General features: G+C 45.9%; 1 protein-coding gene across 1 annotated transcript in view; it reads left to right on the forward strand.

The window, feature by feature from the left end:
* Positions 1 to 20,705, forward strand: part of DGKI (diacylglycerol kinase iota) — a 1,705,262-nt gene that overhangs the window by 540,137 nt on the left and 1,144,420 nt on the right. The window contains 1 exon segment of the mRNA XM_030215620.1: positions 1,940 to 1,942. Coding sequence (XP_030071480.1) covers positions 1,940 to 1,942 — 3 coding nt within the window.

The raw sequence follows: 20,705 nt of genomic DNA on the forward strand, positions 1-20,705 counted from the left end.
GGATGCAAGCAACGTGGTAAAGCACGCGGTAACCATCTGCAGAGTGATTAAAAAATCATGCTCGGATTGGGGCCTATAAGGCTCTGCTTACAAGTGATGTCTATCTCACATGCCCGTCTATAATGTGATCTTTTTAGACATGTGTACAACAGCTACAGTGCTTGCCATGTGCTTGGCAAATGACTATTGTGCGCATGTCTTTGTAACACCGCTACTGTGGATTTCAACAGGTTAGCGAGACTTTCATGCATCGGCCTTTGTATTACCGCGCAGCTCATTTGAATGTGATTATTTTGAGCATCCGTCGTTTTTTCATAATCAGTATGTTGTAACATGGACCTTTACGTTTTTGGTTCTTCAATGTTTCTTTCATGCATCTGGCTCCTGGTGTTAGGAGTGGCCCTAGACTTTGCAGCCCCATACAGCACATTGAAATACTTCTTCATCTCTCTCACCAGGAGTTTCAGCTCACCTGAAGAGAAGTTACTGGATAGGAGGGGAGAGATTAGTAAACTTAACTCAGGAGAGAGACCTTGGGGTGTTGGTGTCTGAGGATCTAAAGGTGAAGAAACATTGCGACAAGGCGACGGCCGTGGCCAGAAGGATGCTAGGCTGCATAGAGAGGGGCATAACCAGCAGAAGATAGGAAGTGTTGTTGCCCCTCTACAAGTCATTGGTGAGGCCCCACTTGGAGTATTGTGTTCAGTTTTGGAGGCCGTATCTTGCTAAAGATGTAAAAAGACTGTAAACGGTGCAAAGAAAAGCTACAAAAATGGTATGGGATTTGTGTTGCAAACCGTACGAGGAGAGATTTGCTGACCTGAACCTGTATAGCTTGGAGGAAAGAAGAAACAGAGGTGACATGATGCAGACGTTCAAATATTTGAAAGGTATTAATCTGCAAATGAACCTTTTTTGGAGACGGGAAGGCGGTAGAACTAGAGGACGTGAATTGAGATTGAAGGGGGGCAGAACCAGGATTAATGTTAGGAAGTATTTTTTCACGGAGAGGGTGGTGGATATGTGGAATGCCCTCCCGCAGGAGGTGGTGGAGATGAAAACGGTAATGGAATTCAAACATGCGTGGGATGGACACAAAGGAATCCGGTTTAGAAGGAATGGTTCCATGGAATCTTAGCGGAGGTTGGGTGGCGACGCCGGTAATTGGGGAAACAAAACGGGAGCTGGGCAGACTTCTACGGTCTATGCCCTGATCGTGACTGAACAGATAGGGATGGGCTGGAGTGTAAATTTTAAGGGACTTTGACGTTAGCTTCAGAACTTAGTAGAAAAACAGTACTGGGCAGACTTCTATGGTCTGTGCCCTGAGAAAGGCAAGGACAAATCAAACTCGGGTATACATATAAAGTAACACATACCATGTAAAATGAGTTTATCTTGTTGGGCAGACTGGATGGACCGTACAGGTCTTTATCTGCCGTCATTTACTATGTTACTATGCTACTAGCCTGCTTATTTTCGAAGGAGAAGGGCGGACATCTTCCGACACAAATCGGGCGATGGCCGGCCTTCTCCTAAGGCCAGCCAAATCGGTATAATCGAAAGCCGATTTTGGCTGGCTTCAACTGCTTTCCGTCGCAGGGCTGGCCAAAGTTCAAGGGGACGTGTCGGCAGTGTACCGAAGGCAGGACAGGGCATGGTTAAGAGATGGCTGGCCTTGGCCGATAATGGAAAAAAGAAGGATGGCCCTGACGAGCATTTGGCTGACTTTATTTGGTCCCTTTTTGTTCACGACCAAGCCTCGAAAAGGTGCCCGAACTGACCAGATGACCACCGGAGGGAATCGGGGATCACCTCCCCTTACTCCCCCAGTGGTCACCAACCCCCTCCCACCCCCCAAAAAAATTAAAAAAATGTTTTTTTGCCAGCCTCAAATGTCATACCCAGCTCCATCACAGCACTATGCAGGTCCCTGGAGCAGGTTTTAGTGGGTACTGCAGTGCACTTCAGGCAGGCGGACCCAGGCCCATCCCCCCCTACCTGTTACTACTACTACTACTACTTAACATTTCTATAGCGCTGCTAGGGTTACGCAGCGCTGTACAATTTAACATAAAAGGACAGGCCCTGCTCAAAGAGCTTACAATCTAAAGGACAAGTGAGTAGACGATACGATGGGGGCAGTCAATTTGGGGCAGTCCAGATATCCTGAAGGTAAGAGTTAGGTGCCGAAGGCAGCATTGAAGAGGTGGGTTTTAAGCAGAGACTTGAAGATGGGCAGGGAGGGGGCTTGATGTAGGGGTTCAGGAAGGTTGTTCCAGGCATAGGGTGAGGCGAGGCAGAATGGGCGGAGCCTGGAGTTGGCAGTGGTGGAGAAGGGTACTGAGAGGAGGGATTTGTCCTGTGAACGGAGGTTTCGGGTGGGAACATAAGGGGAGATGAGGGTAGAAAGGTAGTGAGGGGCAGCAGATTGAGTACATTTGTAGGTAAGAAGGAGGAGCTTGAACTGAATGCGGTAATGGATTGGAAGCCAGTGAAGTGACCTGAGAAGAGGGGTGATATGAGTATATCGGTTCTGGTGGAATATAAGACGTGCAGCAGAGTTCTGAACAGATTGAAGGGGGGATAGATGGCTAAGTGGGAGTCCGGTGAGGAGTAAGTTGCAGTAGTCAAGTCGGGAGGTAATGAGAGCGTGGACGAGAGTTCGGGTGGTGTGTTCCGAGAGGAAAGGGCGAATTTTGCTGATGTTGAAGAGGAAGAAGCGACAGGTCTTGGCTATCTGCTGGATGTGTGCCGAGAAGGAGAGGGAGGAGTCGAAGATGACTCCGAGGTTGCGGGCAGATGAGACGGGGAGGATGAGGGTGTTATCCACTGAGATAGAAAGTGGAGGAAGAGGAGAAGTGGGTTTTGGTGGAAAGACGATGAGCTCAGTCTTGGACATGTTCAGTTTCAGGTGGCGGTTGGACATCCATGTAGCAATGTCGGTTAAGCAGGCCGATACCTTTGCCTGGGTCTCCGCAGTGATGTCTGGTGTGGAGAGATACAGCTGGGTGTCGTCTGCATAGAGATGGTACTGGAAGCCATGAGATGAGATGAGGGAACCCAGGGAAGAGGTGTAGATTGAGAAGAGAAGGGGTCCAAGGACAGATCCCTGGGGAACACCAACAGATAGCGGGATGGGGGTGGAGGAGGATCCATGGGAGTGAACTCTGAAGGTGCGGTGGGAGAGATAGGAGGAGAACCAGGAGAGGACAGAGCCCTGGAACCCGAATGAGGACTGTGTGGCAAGGAGTAGATCATGATTGACAGTGTCAAAAGCGGCGGATAGATCGAGGAGGATGAGGATGGAGTAGTGGCCTCTGGATTTGGCAAGGAACAGGTCATTACAGACTTTAGAGAGTGCTGTTTCTGTCAAGTGTAGAGGGCGAAAACCGGATTGAAGTGGATCAAGGATGGCATGCGAGGAGAGAAAATCAAGGCAGCGGCTGTGAACGGTGGTAAATGGGAGCCCTCCAAAACCCACACAAAACCCACTGTACCCATATCTAGGTGCCCCCCCCCCCCGTTATCCTTTAAGGGCTATGGTAGTGCTGTACAGTTGTGGGTAGTGGGTTTTGGGGTGCTCAGCACCCAAGGTAAAGGAGCTGTGCACCTGGGATCAATTTGTGAAGTCCACTGCAGTGCCCCCTAGGGTGCCCGGTTGTTGTCCTGGCATGTGAGGGGGACCAGTGCACTACAAATGCTGGCTCCTCCCATGACCAAATAGCTTGGATTTGGCTGGGTTTGAGATGGCCACCATTAGTTTCCATTATTGGCGAAAACCAATGGCGGCCATCTCTAATGCCCGCGATCTCTAAGGGCAGTCCAAATGTTGAGATTTGGCCGGCCCCAACCATATTATTGAAACAAAAGATGGCCGGCCATCTTGTTTCGATAATACAGTCGGGCACGCCGCTTGATGGGGCCATCATTAGAGATGGCCGCCATTATAGATGGGCGCCCCTGTTTGATTATGCCCCTCCACATATGTTAAGCTTCCTCAAATCACCTCTCCTTTTGGCTGCCATCCTGTCAGGCATCTGAGCTCTGTAGGCTATTGGGCATATTGGTACCTATTTTATAAGACACGTATAATGATACTTCATCTGGAATGCATGTGCTGTCCAGATACGTGCCAAAATTTTAGGTGCCACAATTTACAGAATAGTGCCTGTACATGCACACTTTTGCCATAAGCCGCCAATCTTGCCCTGCTCATGGCGCATAAATTAGACATGTACCTGGTAATACTCCAAATTTGAAGAATATATGTGTACCTAACCATCTGCTGAGGTTAGATGGAGTACAGGGATGCATGTGGCACACACAAGTTGGCCTTTTGCATAGCTATACATTAGCCAGGTGAAATTGGATGTTTATCATTATTATTATTATTTATAACATTTTTACCCCACATTAGCCCAAGAGTGACTCAGGTTCAATGTACATAACAAACAATTAAATGAATGGTACATATTAAAAATTATATAAACAGATTATAAAGTACAATAAATAATGCTATAACATTGGCTTTGTAAAACAAATATAACATATGTGGTGAATTAACCTGGCTGCAACTGTTCTTAAGTGTAGATGGATAGAGAAGAAGATTAAATCATAGTTAAGTTTGTAAACAAAGAAGTGAAGATGAATAAATATGGGTACAATTAGGACTAGATAGGATTAGGGATGAAAAAAGAAGTGAAATTAATTGTATGAATGTTCAAATAGAATTCTTTTGTTTTTTGAAAGGCTAAATTGAAAAAATGAGTTTTCAGTAGGTTTCTGAAGGGCAGGTAATCATCTGTGCATTTAATTGTTTTTGGTAGAGAATTCCAAATTTTTTTTATTTTATCATTTTACTTAATTACATTCACATTTATCACATAAATATAAGGAAATACAGAAATTAATATCAAAAGGAAAACATTTTCTCTCAACAATATATATTTACATAATTGTCCACAATTGGAAGATCCAAGATCAGGAAAACAATCTTAAAGAAAATAAGAAAAACTCAAAATGGTTTATCTTACACTTCACATTTTCTGAGCGAGGAAGGTTAATCGGTTATTGCAGCCGGTACAGTGGTAACTGAAGGAAGTTGCTTCAGAGGATTCTTCATCTGTTTCCACAACTCTTATAATTTCTTAGGTTCAAACAAATAAGTAATAAGGAAATAAAACACTTACAAGGGAATCGCGCTAGGAAGGTCCCACCTAGGGCAGTGATTCCTGGCTTAAAAGTCAAGACTTCACACCTCCCAGTCTGCGATTCCCTTGATGTGTCAGGAAATATATGCATCTTTAAACCCAAAAAACTATCAACCATGTATCGGAAATACAATTTCAAAACATTGTTCCTATGTAAGTCAAAGACGAAAGTCACTAATAATATAACTCTATCTATAACTTCTGAATTTTCCAAAATGTCAGTTAAACTTACATCTCTTTTCTCTGATAAAGAAAATTTTAAAGGAAATATAATTTTAGTCACCAAGAGGTGGCTATCAGAAGGTATTAGCAATGTATCAGAGAAATATTTCTTCAAGAATTCAGTAGCTTATATATAGGATATTATAGGTAAATTTATCATTCTCAAGTTATTTTCCCTTAATTGGGTCTCCAGAAATTCCAATTTTTACAAGAAAGATAACTATTCTTCATTACCAAATTATCTGATTTTCATAGAGAAGCCATTTCCGTAATCAAAGTCTCTATTTATATATATCTTGGACTTCCACTTTGTTAGATAAGTATTAATATAAATTCTTTAACTCACATAGTGAAACATTTTAAACATCTGAAGAAGAGAGTTATTCACATTCTGCTGCAGTTCCTATAGTACGTCCATTACGACATTATTGGCTTCACCAAGTCCAATTTCTCCACAGAAACCGCTCCAGATATCTTTGGGGGGAAGAGCTCACTCTCCAATCCCCCAGTTGGTTTATTATCCGAGTCGATGCTGCGCCAGGACCTCCTCGGGTTACATGAAAATCCTAACCTACTTTGGGCGTTTCCATTATTGACCTCCATAGCAAAGCATTACTATTTCCGGGTCTTGGAGGGGTCATGCCAACAGGGGGACTCAAAGTCACTCCCTCCACTGAGATTCGGCAATAAAGCCTTGCTGTTCCCCGAAGCAAGAACCGATATTCCCGATGTTATGACCCCGAATCTCTCCAAAATAGACTGAGAAGTGGTGGGAACCTCAGCCGTGTTCGAGGAGGACAGCACCACGGCGTTGCCTTTTCTCTTCCCCATTCTCTGGGGAGCGCGCCCACTTCTTCAGGCATTCTGGTGTAAAACGGGAACTCAACTAGCGTACGTCCTCCCTCAACGCCATCTTCGATCCTCCAGGTTGGGACACTCTTTGTCTGGTTTCTCCTCAGAGGCCTGTCTGATATCGGTAATCCTGCAGCATAGCCCTCTGAGTCATTGAAACACGGAACCCCTCCACCACTTACAAGGTGGTGTCCCTTCGGAGGGGGATAATTCCAAATTTTAGTACCTTGATATGAGAAACTGGCATTTGTGAATCTTTTTATAGATTCCTACAAATAGGGAAATGCAGAGATATTCTTTGGATGATGATACCAGGGCCGGCAGAACGCGGTAAGCAGGGTATTCATGGCAGGGGGCGCCAGAGACTGCCATGCTTACCCTTTCTTACCCTCCCCCACTGCCACAGCAATGCCGCCATCCTTCTCCTGCATACTGCTACCTTGCTGCCCGCCCTGGTGGTATAGTGATCTCTGCAGCTGAGGTGGCAGGAAAGAATCCCATTCTTCCTTGTCATCTATACCAGACCAGTCCAGACTAATGGGTTGTGTAGATCTACCAGCGGAAGGAAATAGAGAAAATAGTTCCAAGTAAACCACCCCTAGAATGTTCAGTATTTTCTCTGTCTCCTAGCGGATGGTGGACGGACCGTGCAGCTGCTCTAGATTGCTGGCTGGTAGCTCCTTCCCAGATTCTTCTGGTGACAGTGGAGCCAGGGGTGTGCTGGTAGCCGTGTTGGGGCTAGTTTTAGATGATACTCAGTGGTCCTGAGTTCCTCATCTGCCAGCTAGGGTGATATCCAGTGACCCTGGTTCCCTCCCCTCCCCTACCTCCCCTAGCTGTCTTTCTAGCAGGGTGATGGTTGATTGTGGCATGGAGTAACTTGTTTCCCCTGTGGGCAGTGGTGTGCTGGTAAATTTTTAACAACAGGCTCTCTCCCCGGTCCACCTCTGCGCCGCCCCAAAATTGCAGAGCTGGCTATAGCCGGGGAGGGGGGGGCGGCAATGCATTACTCTCTCCAGGAAAAAAAATTAAATGATCCCAGGTTCCAATCTAATTCATGTTTAATGTGGGATAAAATGCCATAAATAAATAAGTAAATAAAACTTTTAATGTTGAGCACCCGATTCTCAAAGTGAACATATTCCAAACACTATAATGAAAATAAAATGATTTTTTTCTACCTTTGTTGTCTGGTGACTGTTTTTCTGATCATGCTGGCCCAGTATCCGATTCTGCTGCTATCTGTCCTCTTAACTCCGTTTCCAGGGCTTCCTTTCCATTTATTTCTTTCCTTTCTTCTTCATTTCTGGTCCTCAACTTCTGCCTATTTTCTTCATCCATATACAGTTTTTCTCCTCTCTTCCTTTTCCCTCATCTCATCTCCTTCCTCACTCTTCCCTCCCCTCCATCCATGTCCAGCACTTCTTCTCTCTCCCCTCCTCTCCCCTGCCCTCCATCCACCCATGTCCAGCGACCCTCCTCTCCCCTGCCCTCCATCCACCCATGTCCAGTGACCCTTCTCTCCCCCTGCCCTGCATGCACCCAGCGACCCTCCCCCGCCCTCCATGCACCCATACCCAGTGACCCTCCTCTCCCCTGCCCTCCATCCACCCATGTCCAGTGACCCTCCTCTCCTTTCCCCTGCCCTGCATGCACCTATATACCCAGCGACCCTTCTCTCCCCTGCCCTGCATGCACCCATACCCAGTGACCCTCCTTTCCCCTGCCCTCCATCCACCCAATCCAGCAGTGACTCTCCTCTCCCCTGCCCTCCATCCACCCATACCCAGCGACGACCCTTCTCTCCCCTCCATGATCCACCAATGCCCAGTTCTCTCCCCTGCCACCCCCTCCCGAGTTCTTAATATAATTCTCCTCCCTTCCTCCCGTCACCGATCTGACTCCTTTAATTCTTCGGGGCAGGCAGTCTTGCCTGCCCGCTGCAAGCACTGACTCAGTCCCCCGCTGGCGCTGCCGGTTCGTGCTTCAAAATGGCCGCCGAGACTTACAAGGGCGAAGTCTCGCGAGGCCGCCTCTGGAAGTCTCGGCGGCCATTTTTAAAGCACGAACCTGCAGCGCCAGCAGGGGAGAGTCAGCACTTGCAGCGGGCAGGCAAGACTGCCTGCCCCGAAGAATTCGTCAGGTCGGTGATGTGAGGGAAGAGGGAGGGAGGAGAGCCGGCTCGCGGGTTTCAACAACCGGCTCGCAAGAGCCGAGCAAAGTTAACAAGCGGCTCTTGCGAGCCGGTGCGAGCCGGCTCCAGCACACCACTGCCTGTGGGGTTCTTCTCTTCTGTGGTGGTAGGTATATCTGAATTTCTGCCTCTGAGGTAAGCCTTTATTTATTCCTGTCATTTAGTGAACAAGGTTGTTTATAAAGAAAAAAAGGAAACTTTGTTTTTTCCCCCTCCTTTTCTGCTTCTGAGGTAAACCTTTATTAATTTCTGCAACTAGTGAAGAAGGTTGTTTATATTAAAAAAAAAAGGAAACTGTTTTTCCCTCCTTTTCTGTCTCTGAGGTAAACCTTTTTTAATTCCTGTCACTAGTGAGGAAGGTTGTTTAAAAAAAAAAAAAAGAAGAAGAAACTTTGTTTTTCCTTCTTTCTCTTGCCTGTTACCTGATTTATTTTCCCGCCTTTGGCAATGTATTCTAGGGGGCCGCTTGCGAAGTTTCTTTGAATTTTGCTGGCCAACATCTGATTCTGATCTTGGACCCTTCTGAGCTGATACCAGTTGCTTTGATTTTTTTTTTTGTGGGACGTGGCTCGTGTCTGGATCACAAAACGCAGTTGTTTTTTTTCCTCTTCACGGTCCTAGATGGCGGCTGGTTCAGAGGGTGGCCCCATTGCTGGAACTTGTACCTTTGCGTTTCGGAGATCTTAGTCTGCCATTTCCAAAGTGGGGGAAGTCTCTTGCTGGCTACGTTTGGCTGCAGGCTCAGTCGTTTTAGTCCAGGGCTATTTTTTCATTCCTGTCAGCCTTATGCTGCTGTTGGTCAGTTCTTTTCCAGACCGTTTGGTCTCTGCTGCTTCTGGCATCTTGCTTGAGACGCCCCTGCTATTTGATTCTTGTTTTGGCAGCAGTTTTTCCTCCCTTCCATAGGGAGATTCTGGTTCTATCTGCTCCGTGGATCCCTCCTGTCTGCTCTGGTTTGTCTGCAGGGTACTTCCCTTCTGATGGGGGTCCGAGTTGCTCTTGGTGTGCAACTGCTAGCTCAAATCCCTCTTCTGAGTACCCTTGGGAGTGCCATTCTTGCCAGTCTTTTGCTTGGACTCAGTTCAGTGTCTCTTTACGGGAATGTGCCTTTTTAGGACTAGTTTGCCACAGCTCTTCCTTGCTTCCCTTGCTTTCAGGCGGGAGTTTTAGCCTGGCATAGGCGGATTTTGCCGTTTCTAGTTCCAGGTGCCTCTCTCCTGGCACATTTGGCACTCCTTCCTTTTTCTGTAAGGGATGCAGTTTTTTCCTGCTGAGCAGATCTATTGCTTTGCATCTGGATTATCGCCTCTTAGCTGTGCACTTTTCTCTACTTTTCTGCAGGGAAGTGGATCTGTTCTAGGTCTGGAATTTGATTCTCCCTTAGCTGCTTTTTCTTCAGTTTGGTGTTAGTGGCCAGCTTCCTCTTTGTTCCTGGCCTGGCAAGAGTTGTTTCTTCCTCACTGCCTTATGGCTGCATTTTGCTCCCTATGGTCTGAGGATTCCAGCTCTGTGATGCTTACCTCCCTCTTGGTGGAAGTTCTTTCTCTACGTTGACTGCTGCTCCATATCGGTTGCCTAGGAGGGTGGTCATTGTGGCTCAGAGACCACTTCAGGGCCGAGAGTGTCTCTTGGGGCAAGGGGCTTTTTCTTCTTGCAGTTTTAGTCCCTCTGGGCCAGGGGAGTGCAGCGCAAGGTCTGCATTTCCACAAGTTGTGCTCCTTTCCTGTTGGCCTCCTGGCAGCACCTTCTTCTCTGGCTGTTCTCCAGGACTCCATCTATGCATTTTGCTTGTTGAGCACAGCTCCATCGCTGCATGTTGAGCACAGCTCCATCGCTGCATGTTGAGGACAGCTCCATCGCTGTATGTTGAGCATGGCTCCATCGCTGCATGTTGAGCGTGGGTCCATCGCTGCATTTGAGCACAGTTCCATCGCTGCATGTTGAGCACAGTTCCATCGCTGCAATTTGAGCACGGCTCCATCGCTGCATGTTGAGTGCAGTTCCATCGCTGCATGTTGAGTACAGCTTCATTATTCCATGCAGTTCCTCCATTTCATGTTGGGCACAGCTCCATCGCTGCATTCTGGGCACAGTTCCACAGTTCCAGGTTGGCTTTAACTCCATCGCTGTATGTTGAGGACAGCTCTATCATGGCATGTTGAGTGAAGTTTCTTCGCTGCTTATTCTGCAACCTTTCATCTCTGCATGTTGAACACAGCTCCATTCTCTCATGTAGTTATTTCTCTGCAGGTCTCAGCATGGGGCACAGTCCTGTGTTTGCATGTAGAACACAGCTCCTTGTCTGTGTGTGGCATACAGCTCTCTCTTTGCATATGGAGTGCAGCTCCCTGTCTGCGTGCAGAGCGCAGCTCCACCACCTGTTGAGTGTAGCTCCATCTCTGTATGTTTAGCACAACTCTTCTCTGCAAATTGGGTGAAGTGGAGCACAGCTCTGTGACTGCAGGTGCTACACAGCTCCTTGTCGGCGTGTGGAGCGCTGCTCCTTGCCGGTGTCAGGAGCGCAGTTCCTTGCTGGCGTCTGGAGCGCAGCTCCTTGTTTGCATGTGGAAAGCAGCTCCTTGTCTGCGTTATATACACAGTTCCATCGCTACCGCAGCTTCAGTTCTGCAGGTACCTCTAACATCCAGCTCTTTCAGTGGGGCACTGCTCATCCTCTGTCTGTTACTCTGCTTGTTCAGTGCATTTCTATCTTTGCCAGAGGTGTGCAATTCTTTCTCTGCCCGTGGTGTGTGGCTCAGTTTGTGTGCTTTGAGTGCAAATCCATTTGTTCTTGTTGAGCACGGATCCTACTCTGCCTGATGAGCGCAGCTTCATTTCTGTCCCTTGAGCACAGTTCAGTCTCTGACTGTGGAGCATATTTTCACCTTTGCCTGTTGGGCACTGTTACACCTTGTCGGTCAACCCCAGTTTTTTTCTGCAGGTTGGATACAGTAACTTCTCAGCAGCTGTGGCATGCCACAGTTTAGACTGCTAGACAAGGCTGTCTTCTCTCCTGTTAGCTACCATTCCTGTGGCACCTTTTCTTGCCGTAGCCTCTTGGTGGCTGACGAGAAGCTTCTCCATTGCTGGAGTTTGAATTAGTCTCTGCTCCTTTTGTGACCTCTTGACACCTTGGGGCAGTGGCGTTCCTAGGGGTGACACCCGGGGCTGATCGCCGATGCGCCCCGCCCCCCCGGTGCAGCGCGACCCCCACCCCGGCGAAAGAACCCCCCCTGGGTGCACGCCGCTGGGGGGGGGGGGGGGGGCGCGCGCCGGTCAGCTTAGTTCGTTTCCATGCTCCCTCTGCCCCGGAACAGGTTACTTCCTGTTCCGGGGCAGAGGGAGCATGGAAATGAACAAAGCTGACCGGCGCGCGGCACCCCCCCAGCGGCGTGCACCCGGGGCGGACTGCCCCTACCGCCCCCCCCTTGGTACGCCACTGCCTTGGGGGTCTTTTCTCCACAGTGTGGTTCTCGACTCTCTTTTTGTCTCCTTTTGTTCTCTTGGCTCTGTTCTTTCATCCCTAAGTCCAGAGCGAGCTGCTTGAGGAGTACTTTTTCTATGGTTGTACCCTGGTATACTGTAGCCCTTTTCTTCATGGTTCTTCTGGAGAGACTAGCACTCCAGTTAGTTGGTTCTCTCGACTCTGGAGTCTCTTCTTGTTCTGTGGAGTTTGATTCTCTCACTAGGTGCGGGTCTGGGTGGTTCCTGGGCCTTGCTTCCTTTCTTCTATGAAGTGTGGCGCACTGTTTGGGGTTGCGTACTCCTAGTACTAGTTAGGGTCGTTTCATCCGACCATCTTGCACTCAAGGCAGACCAGCAGGTTTGGGAGTTAGTCTTTGTCCTGCCAGGGTTTGGAGAAGTGGATCCTGGTCTAGGAGAGACAGTTCTTCTCCTTGTTGCTCGGATACGACTGTTGCCTTCCTTCCAAGGGGGGGGGTCCTTTGGCATGAGTATCTTTTGCTTTTTCTTTTACTACTCTCGGGACAGGGGTATGTAATTTTTCTTTTGCTCAGGACATTTGTTTTACGTCCTACGGCTTCAGTTCCTTTTCTAGTGTCTAACTCTGTTCCATTTTGGTAGCCTGGTGGTTCGGATATTCAAATCCTTTTCTGCTGATCAGTCTTTTGTTGTGTATATAGCTTTGTTGATTTTTCAACCTTCTGCATTCTTCTTTTCTGCCCCCCTATTTGGGAAACTGCTTTGCTACATCCCATTAGTCTGGACTGGTATGGTATAGATGACAAGGAAGGAAAAATTATGTTCTTACCTGATAATTTTCTTTTCTTTAATCATACCAGACCAGTCCAGATGCCCTCCCTGGCTAATGTCTGTCAGAGTGTTGTTTCCTTTAGGTATCCCTGGCTGTTCCACGATGCTTCAATACGCTGGGATGTCCTACAGCACTGCCTACTTCATCTTCTCTATTCAATCTCCTGCCACTTGTTGTTGTGCCAGCTCTGTATGACTCCTGGTACTTGGCATCACGGAGTTCTTTCCCCGGATTCAGGGGTAGATCTCTATGTGCTTGAGCAAGCTCAGTATGGATCATTTCCTCCCGCTTACTTTACTGTGAGGGGAGGTTGCAGTTGCCTTTGGCCAAGCAGGAACAGTGAGGTTCTGCATATTGGCTCCAGGAGTTTGACTGTTTGGTATTAACTGTACTTTCTTCTAGACTTCAGAGCACCATTGCTTGGCTATTCGAAATACTGAACATTCCAGGCTGCACGATACCCTTAAGGGGCGGTTTACTTGGAACTATTTTCTCTATCTCCTTCCGCTGGTAGATGGATACAACCAGTGCTTTTTTTTGTAGAAAAAAAGGTGCCGGTACTCATTGTGGGCGGTCACCTCATATGACTCCACCCCTATTATAACCGCACCCACATTAGCCACACCCCTATACCAGCCATAGCGCATATAAACAGACATCATTGAAAATATTATACTAGTATAGGAGAAAAAAATTATGTGATTTTTTTTCATTATAAATAATTTCTGTAAGCTGTTACAGCTCCAGTATACCCAGTGCAAAATAAGACAGCAGATGTAAATTCTCAAATTGGACATATTCCAGACACTAAAATGAAAATAAAATAATTTTTTCTACCTTTGTTGTCTGGTGACTTTGTTTTTCTGATCATGCTGGCCCAGTATCTGATTCTGCTGCTATCTGTCCTCTTAACTCCATTTCCAGGACTTCCTTTCCATTTAGTTCTTTACTTTCCGCCTTTCTTCTTCATTTCTTGCCCTACATCCATATGTAAAAGTTGGGTCCTCCGCAGACTTGACTGTCCAGTGGATCCAGCTTCTGCCTATTTTCTACATCCATGTGCAGTTTTTCTCCTCTCTTCCTTTTCCCTCATCTCATCTGCTTCCTCACTCTTTTCCCTCGCCTCCATCCATATCCAGCATTTCTTTTCTCCCCCTACCCTCCACTCCATCCACCCATGTCCAGCAACCCTCCTCTCCCCCTGCCCCCCTCCAGCCACCCATGCCATGCCCAGTGATTCTCCTCTCTCCCCTGCCCATGTCCAGCATGTATCCTCTCCCCCTGTTCTCCCCTCCACGTCCAGCACTTCTCTCTCCCCTCCCCTGCCCTCCATGCCCAGCATGTCGCCTCCCTCCCCTCATCCATGCCCAGCAGTTCTCCTCTCTCCCATGCCCATGCCCAGCATGTCTCCTATCCCCCCTGCCCTCCCCTCCATGTCCAGCGATTCTGCCCTCCCTTCATCCATGCCCAACAATTCTCCTCCCTCCCCTGCCTATGTCCAGCATGTCTCCTCTCCCCCCTGCCCTCCCCTTCATGTCCAGCGATTCTGCCCTCCCCCTGCCCTCCCTTCCTTCATCCATGCCCAGCAATTCTCCTCCCTTCCATGCCCATGTCCAGCATGTCTCCTTTCTCCCCTGCCCTCCCCTCCCCTCCATGCCAGCAATTATCTCTCCCCTGCCCTCCATGTCCGGCATGTCCCCTCATGTCCCCTCTCTCCCCTGCCCTCCCCTCTCCAAGTCGCGACTTGGAGAGGGGAGGGCAGGGGAGAGAGGGGACATGTCGGATATGGAGGGCAGGGGAGAGAGAATTGCTGGCATGGAGGGGAGGGGAGGGCAGGGGAGAGAGGAGAATCGCGACTGGCAAAATTAAAACGGAGCAGGAATGGACGGGAGCGGGACCTAAAAAAAAAGGTGCCGGTACGCTGTACCGCCGCATACCGGCACAAAAAAAGCACTGGATACAACCCATTAGTCTGGACTGGTCTGGTATGATTAAAGGAAAGAAAATTATCAGGTAAGAACATAATTTTTCCTTTCCTGCCCGCTGCCACTACTCCGTCTCCAGCGTTCTCCACTTTTCTGTGCTGTGGACGGCCCCGCCATGATTTAAAAATGGCTGCTGTTTCCGGCGACAGTCTTGCGAGACTGCCGCCGAAGTCTCGGCAGCCATTTTGGAAAAACACGGCGGCTCCCGCAGCACAAAAGAAAAGCGGAGAGCACTGGAGATGGAGTAGCGGCAGCAGGGAGGAAAGAATGAGATTCTTGCCTGCACCCGCAGCCGCAGAGGCTACTACACCAGGGTGAGCGGCAAGGTAGGACTCTAGTACGCTGGAGGGGAATGGCGGAATTACTGTGGAGGGGGGGCAGGATTTGGCACAGTATAAGTTGGGGGCAGGGTTTTGGCACAGTATAAGTCATCACAAGGATAAAATACAAGGAAACCAGTAGACTGCATTAGGGGCTTAGAGCCCATTTAGTTATGTTAAAACAAATGAGAGATCTGCTCATGCTCAAAACAGAATAATCCATTTGTACAAAAGAGATGAGATGACGATGTGCCCCCTTGAAAGAGTTTAATTTTACTTCTAATCTTTATAACACCAGGCTTCCCAAGGTAGATTACAAGAACAGTTAAGATGAACCTATCAGTAAACAGGATATCCTCACTGGAATGTGGCCATATAATATTACTGTATATATAAAACAGTGTTGAAAAAGGAACACAAAATATAGCCTTTATAAGTGCTGTTTCCACCAGCTACAATAAATTTTAAGCAGTTTTAGTGATATTCAATTTTATTTCATGATATTTATATCTACATATGGGAAGCTTACAAATAAATTAAAAAGTTATGAGAAAAAACAAACTTTTGTTCTTTACCTTTTATGGCACTGGGCTGAAAAAGGGGGTGGGGTGGTAGAAGGGGGAGGGAGAAGAGAGAAAGGAGATGCTGGATGGGGGGGGGGGGGGCACACACCTATTTCTAGTTTGCAGAGGGGCGCCAGAGACCCTAACACTTGCCTTGGATGATACAGCATTATGTGGGGGTAATTCAATGAGATTGTTCTTATATGATAGAGCAGAACCATATAGAATTTGGTGAATAAAAACACAGAACTTGAAAGATATTCTATCTTTTATTGGTAACCAGTGTAGGTTATATAGAAGAGGAGTTACTTTGGCTAAGTGAGGTGATCTACATATGAGGTGTGCATCGGTATTTTGAACAGTTTGTAATTTTTTTATAAGGCCGCCTTTAATTCCTACATAAGTGGAGTTGCAGTAGTCAAATTTTGTTAGTACTAGGGATTGAACCAAAGTATGAGAGACTGATTTAGTGAAAAAAGGTCTTAATCTCTTTAGCTTCCAAAGTGAATTAAAGACACAAGACTACCTTAGAAACTTGAGTTTCAAGGGTAAGGAATTGATCAATCGTGATTCCTAATATTTTCATTGATGAGTCAAGGAGATGTGATGTTCTCTAATGTAAAATGTTTTAAGATTTATAGGGTGGTGAGGGTTAGTTACTATTAGAAACTTAGTTTTTTCAGTATCGAGTTTTAATTTAAAATTAGATGCCCAAGATTCTATTAATTTGATGCCTAATTTGATCAAGTTCATTAGTTCATATAATTCTTTAGAGAATGGGACATAAATGGTGACATCTTCAGCATAAATGAACAATGAAAGACCATTTATTTCTAGTAGATTATCTAGGGGGATCATCATAATATTGAATAGGATAGGGGACAGAGGAGAACCTTGAGGTCCTCCACAATCAGACCATGTTGAAGAAATTGCACCTGATCGTTTGACTTGATATGATCTGGACTTTAGAAAGCCAGAGAACCATTTCAGGACAGCTTCACAGATTCCATAATAGTCGAGGATATTTAGAAGAATATTATGGTCAACAGCTTCAAAGGCACTAGACATATCAAACTGAAATATTAATATTTTGTTGCCAATACTCAGTTCTCTTCTGAATTTGGCTAAGAGGGTAGTAAGAACAGTTTCAGTACTATAAGAGGGTCTAAAGCTGGATTGTGAGCTGTGCAAGATGGAATGGAGTTGGAGATATTCCATTAGTTGTTGCATGACAAGGCCTTCCATAACTTTAACCAATAGAGGAATTGAAACCACTGGTCTATAATTGGAGACTAGACTTAAGCTTGCTTTGGGTATTCTTTGGTAAGGGACTCAAGGCAATATTGACATTTTGAGAGGGAAACAGACCCTGAGATAGCATCAGAGTAAGATTTGAGTGTAAATAACAGATGAATGTATTAGGAGCTGATCTGAGTAGGTAACTAGGGCATGTGTCAAGTAGGCATTGTGACTGACCTGATCAACAGTAATTGGGTGAAAAGCGGACCAAAATCTGTCTACATGAGAACAAAATGGTAAATGATTGAGGAAGTATTCAATTGATGTAAAACAGTTGTTTAGCTCTAGTCTGACGTTAGTTATTTTCTGTTCTAAACATGTCACCAATTGGTCTGCAGTTGTAGGTGGGGGGGGGGGGGGGGGGGGGGAGGGGGTTGCATTTGATACAGGCTGAGTGTTCAATAGTCTATTTACTAAGGAGTAGAATTTCCTTGGATTGACTTTTGTATCACCTATGGGTTTGGAGTAGTAGGAAGTTTTTGTTTTAGTAATCATGTTTTTGTATGTTTTTAGGAGCTTTTTCCAATTAATTCATTGTTCAGTGGATTTATTTTTTGACCCAAATTCTTTCTTGTTTCCTGCAATTGTGTTTCATTTGTAGAAGATCTTCATTAAACCATGGGGATAATTGTTTAGGACGAGATTTGTTTGTTATAGGTACAAGTTGTTTTACTAATATCGTTCCACTGTTGGATGAAATTAGTAGATGGGTTTCAGGTGAATGATTTGCTGAATTGTGCATTAGACCAGAATTTTAGAGGGTCAATTTTTTTTTCTAGTTTTAAAGAAATGTAATGTATTTGTAGATTTGGAACAATGGTTAATTTCTTTCCAGTTTAGTTTAAAAGAGAGGCTGTAGTGGTCTGATCAGGGTACTGTAGTCCACTATGATTCACATATGAAAAAATTGGTTAGGTCAATAAAGTTTGTAGCTAATATGACTAATTGATGACCTTTAATATGAGAGGACATTCCGTTGAAAAGTGAGAATTGCCATATATTGAGGAAATCAAGAAAATGCTTAGTGTATTGATTGGTACTGTTTTCAAGGTGTAAATTAATGTCACCAACCGTAATAATATTTTCATTATTCATATAAGCATTAGAGATAAATTCAGTAAGCTCTACATCTGTAAGATTCTCGTTTTTAGGAGATCGATATAGTAATAGTAAGCAAATAGATTTAGATAAGGAGTCATCATTTACTGAACAAGCAACAATTTCCAAATTTGGGGATTGTGATTCAGAAATTGTTTGTACCCCAAAAGATGATTATAAATTATGGCTAAGCCACTGCTTCTTTTCTTGGTTCTGGGAAAATGAAGTATGGAATACCCAGGTGGACATATATCAAGAATTATAGGATCATCTTTTGCATGTAACCAAGTTTCAGAGATTATATAGCAAGACGAAATTGAGCTTCATTTATCCAATCTTTCATGATTTCAGTTTTATTAACAACCGAACAAATATTGACATACCCTATAGGAAGAGGTAGATAGGAGTACTTGTTGTGATTTGATATAGGGACTTTAGTGCGTATGCGTTTATTGTAAGAGACTTTTGAGCCTTTTTTATAATGTTGCTTAGCAGGAGGTGGAGGGATTATTTTGGTATTTAGTTGTTGACCTATAGGAATAATATCTCGGAGTGTGTATCACTGGGATATTATAAAAGGATTCAAAAACATTAGTGAAAACAGTTAGGTGTCTTGATAGAATGAGTAAGTTTATTAAACAGAATAAGAAGACTCTTATGCTAATGGTGAACTTTGAAACAGATATTCAATGTTTGTGTGAGAGATGATGTTTGTGATATATGATGGAATAATAAATGAGAGACTACTATACTCTAATGTAGTTCTGGGATAACAACAATATATGCAATATGGTGGCTGGTAGATAGAGCAGTTAACCTGATGGCAGAATTATATAAAAGAACAATTACGAGGTGTGATTATATAGAAATATTATTGAAAAACAACAAATGATCATAAATTGATTGTAGAGTAAATTGAAGTTACAACAATTCTGAATTGGCTGAACTGATGGTAGAGAGCAGCGATGTTATACTGCTCAGTTCGCTTCCAGGATGCTGATAGAATCACAACACCTCAGTAGTAGGTGGATTGTTATGGCCGCCTTTCACTGATGTCAGTAACTGCTCTGGCTGTGGAAGCAGGAGCAGTAGGAAAAAAACTGATTGTAGACTAAATTTAAGTTCCAAAGATTCTGAAGTGGCTGAACTGATGGTAGAGAGCTGCAGTACTGTTGACTAGAGAATGACATGGGGACGGTGACCCGCAGTAACCGAGGGGATGGGGATGGGGACAGAGCTTGCGAGGACGGGCGGAGACGGGGCGGGGAAGGGGAGAGAGCCCATGGTGATGGGGACAAACTTTGTCCCTGTGTCATTTTCTACTTTGAAGTCTGTTAATGAACTGGACTGTTATTTATATTTGAGTGATGCAGACAAAAATATTTTGATTTTTTGGAGAAACAAGCAAACATGCTGGCCACAACTAGCAAAATTTGCATGGGGGATCCTGTACATCCTGCTACCAGCACATCTTCTAAGAAGACATCTTCTATTGCAGGAAGGACTGTAAAAGACAAGAGAGCTAGACTTAATCTTGAGACTGTTGATGACTTCTTATTCTTTCACAGATTAAAAATCGTAACAGTGCTTCATAGGGCATATTTCTCCCCTCTAGGGCAGACAAAACTGGTTGTATTTTGAACCCCTGGACATTTTAACAGGCTGGATTAGGATTCCTTTGGGTAGTAGAAATCAGCTATTGTTGGGGTTGGAAGGGTAGAGGAGGGTGGTGGTGAGGAGGGTTATTATAGCTGCTTGCTGTTATTATTGTTTTCTGTTTGTAATTTATACGCTAGTGGAACGAAGCCCGTTTGAAACGAGCCCTAGGAAGGCTCTCGTCTAAGCAATTTTTCCTCTCTCCCCTGCCCTCCCCTCCATGTCCAGCAATTCTTTCCTCCCCTCCCATCCCCTCCGTGTCCCGCAATTCTGCCCTCCCCTCCATGTGCAGCAATTCTCCTCTTCCCTGCCCTTCCATCCGTGTCCCGCGATTCTCTCCTCCCCTCCCATCTCATCCATGTCCATCGATTCTCCTCTGCCCTGCCCTCCCCTCTATGTCCTGCGATTCTGTCCTCTCCTCCATGTCCATCGATTGTCCTGCCTGCCTATCCGTGTCCTGCAATTCTGCCCTCCCCTGAGATTGTCCTCTGCCCTGCCCTCCCATCGCATCCATATCCATCTCGAGAGTGAGCGAGAGAGAGATTGAGTGTATATGTGTGTGTTAAAGAGAGCTACTAGGAGTCCCTGTGACAGTGGAGGGTCAGTTGCTCCTTATAGCCAGTTGTTTGAGGCAGCAAAGCATGGCTCGTTTTTGAGTCACCTGGCCCCCCTTGTTCTAGTATTTTGCAAGTGTGTGTGTGAGAGAGAGTGAAAGTGTGTGTGTGCGTCTGTCTGAAAGAGAGAGAGAGAGAAAGAGAGAATGTGAGAGAGAGGGAGAGACAGAGAGAGAGAGGGGGGGCAGAGAGAGAGAGAGGGGGAGAGAGAAAGAGAGAATGAATATTAAAAATAAAGGTGAAGAACTTTTGCTCCGGTGGGAAGAGGGAGCTGTTCCACTGTAAGCACCAAGGAAAACAAATTCAAAAAACAATCCAGTGCCAACCCCGTACGTCGGTGAGAGGAAAGCAGCAGGCGCACACATTTGCCAGCTGCAACCTGGGAGGAGAAAGCTGTGCAAACGGAGGGAGGGAGA

This window comes from Microcaecilia unicolor, chromosome 10, assembly GCF_901765095.1.
Source record: "Microcaecilia unicolor chromosome 10, aMicUni1.1, whole genome shotgun sequence".
NCBI lineage: Eukaryota > Metazoa > Chordata > Amphibia > Gymnophiona > Siphonopidae > Microcaecilia > Microcaecilia unicolor.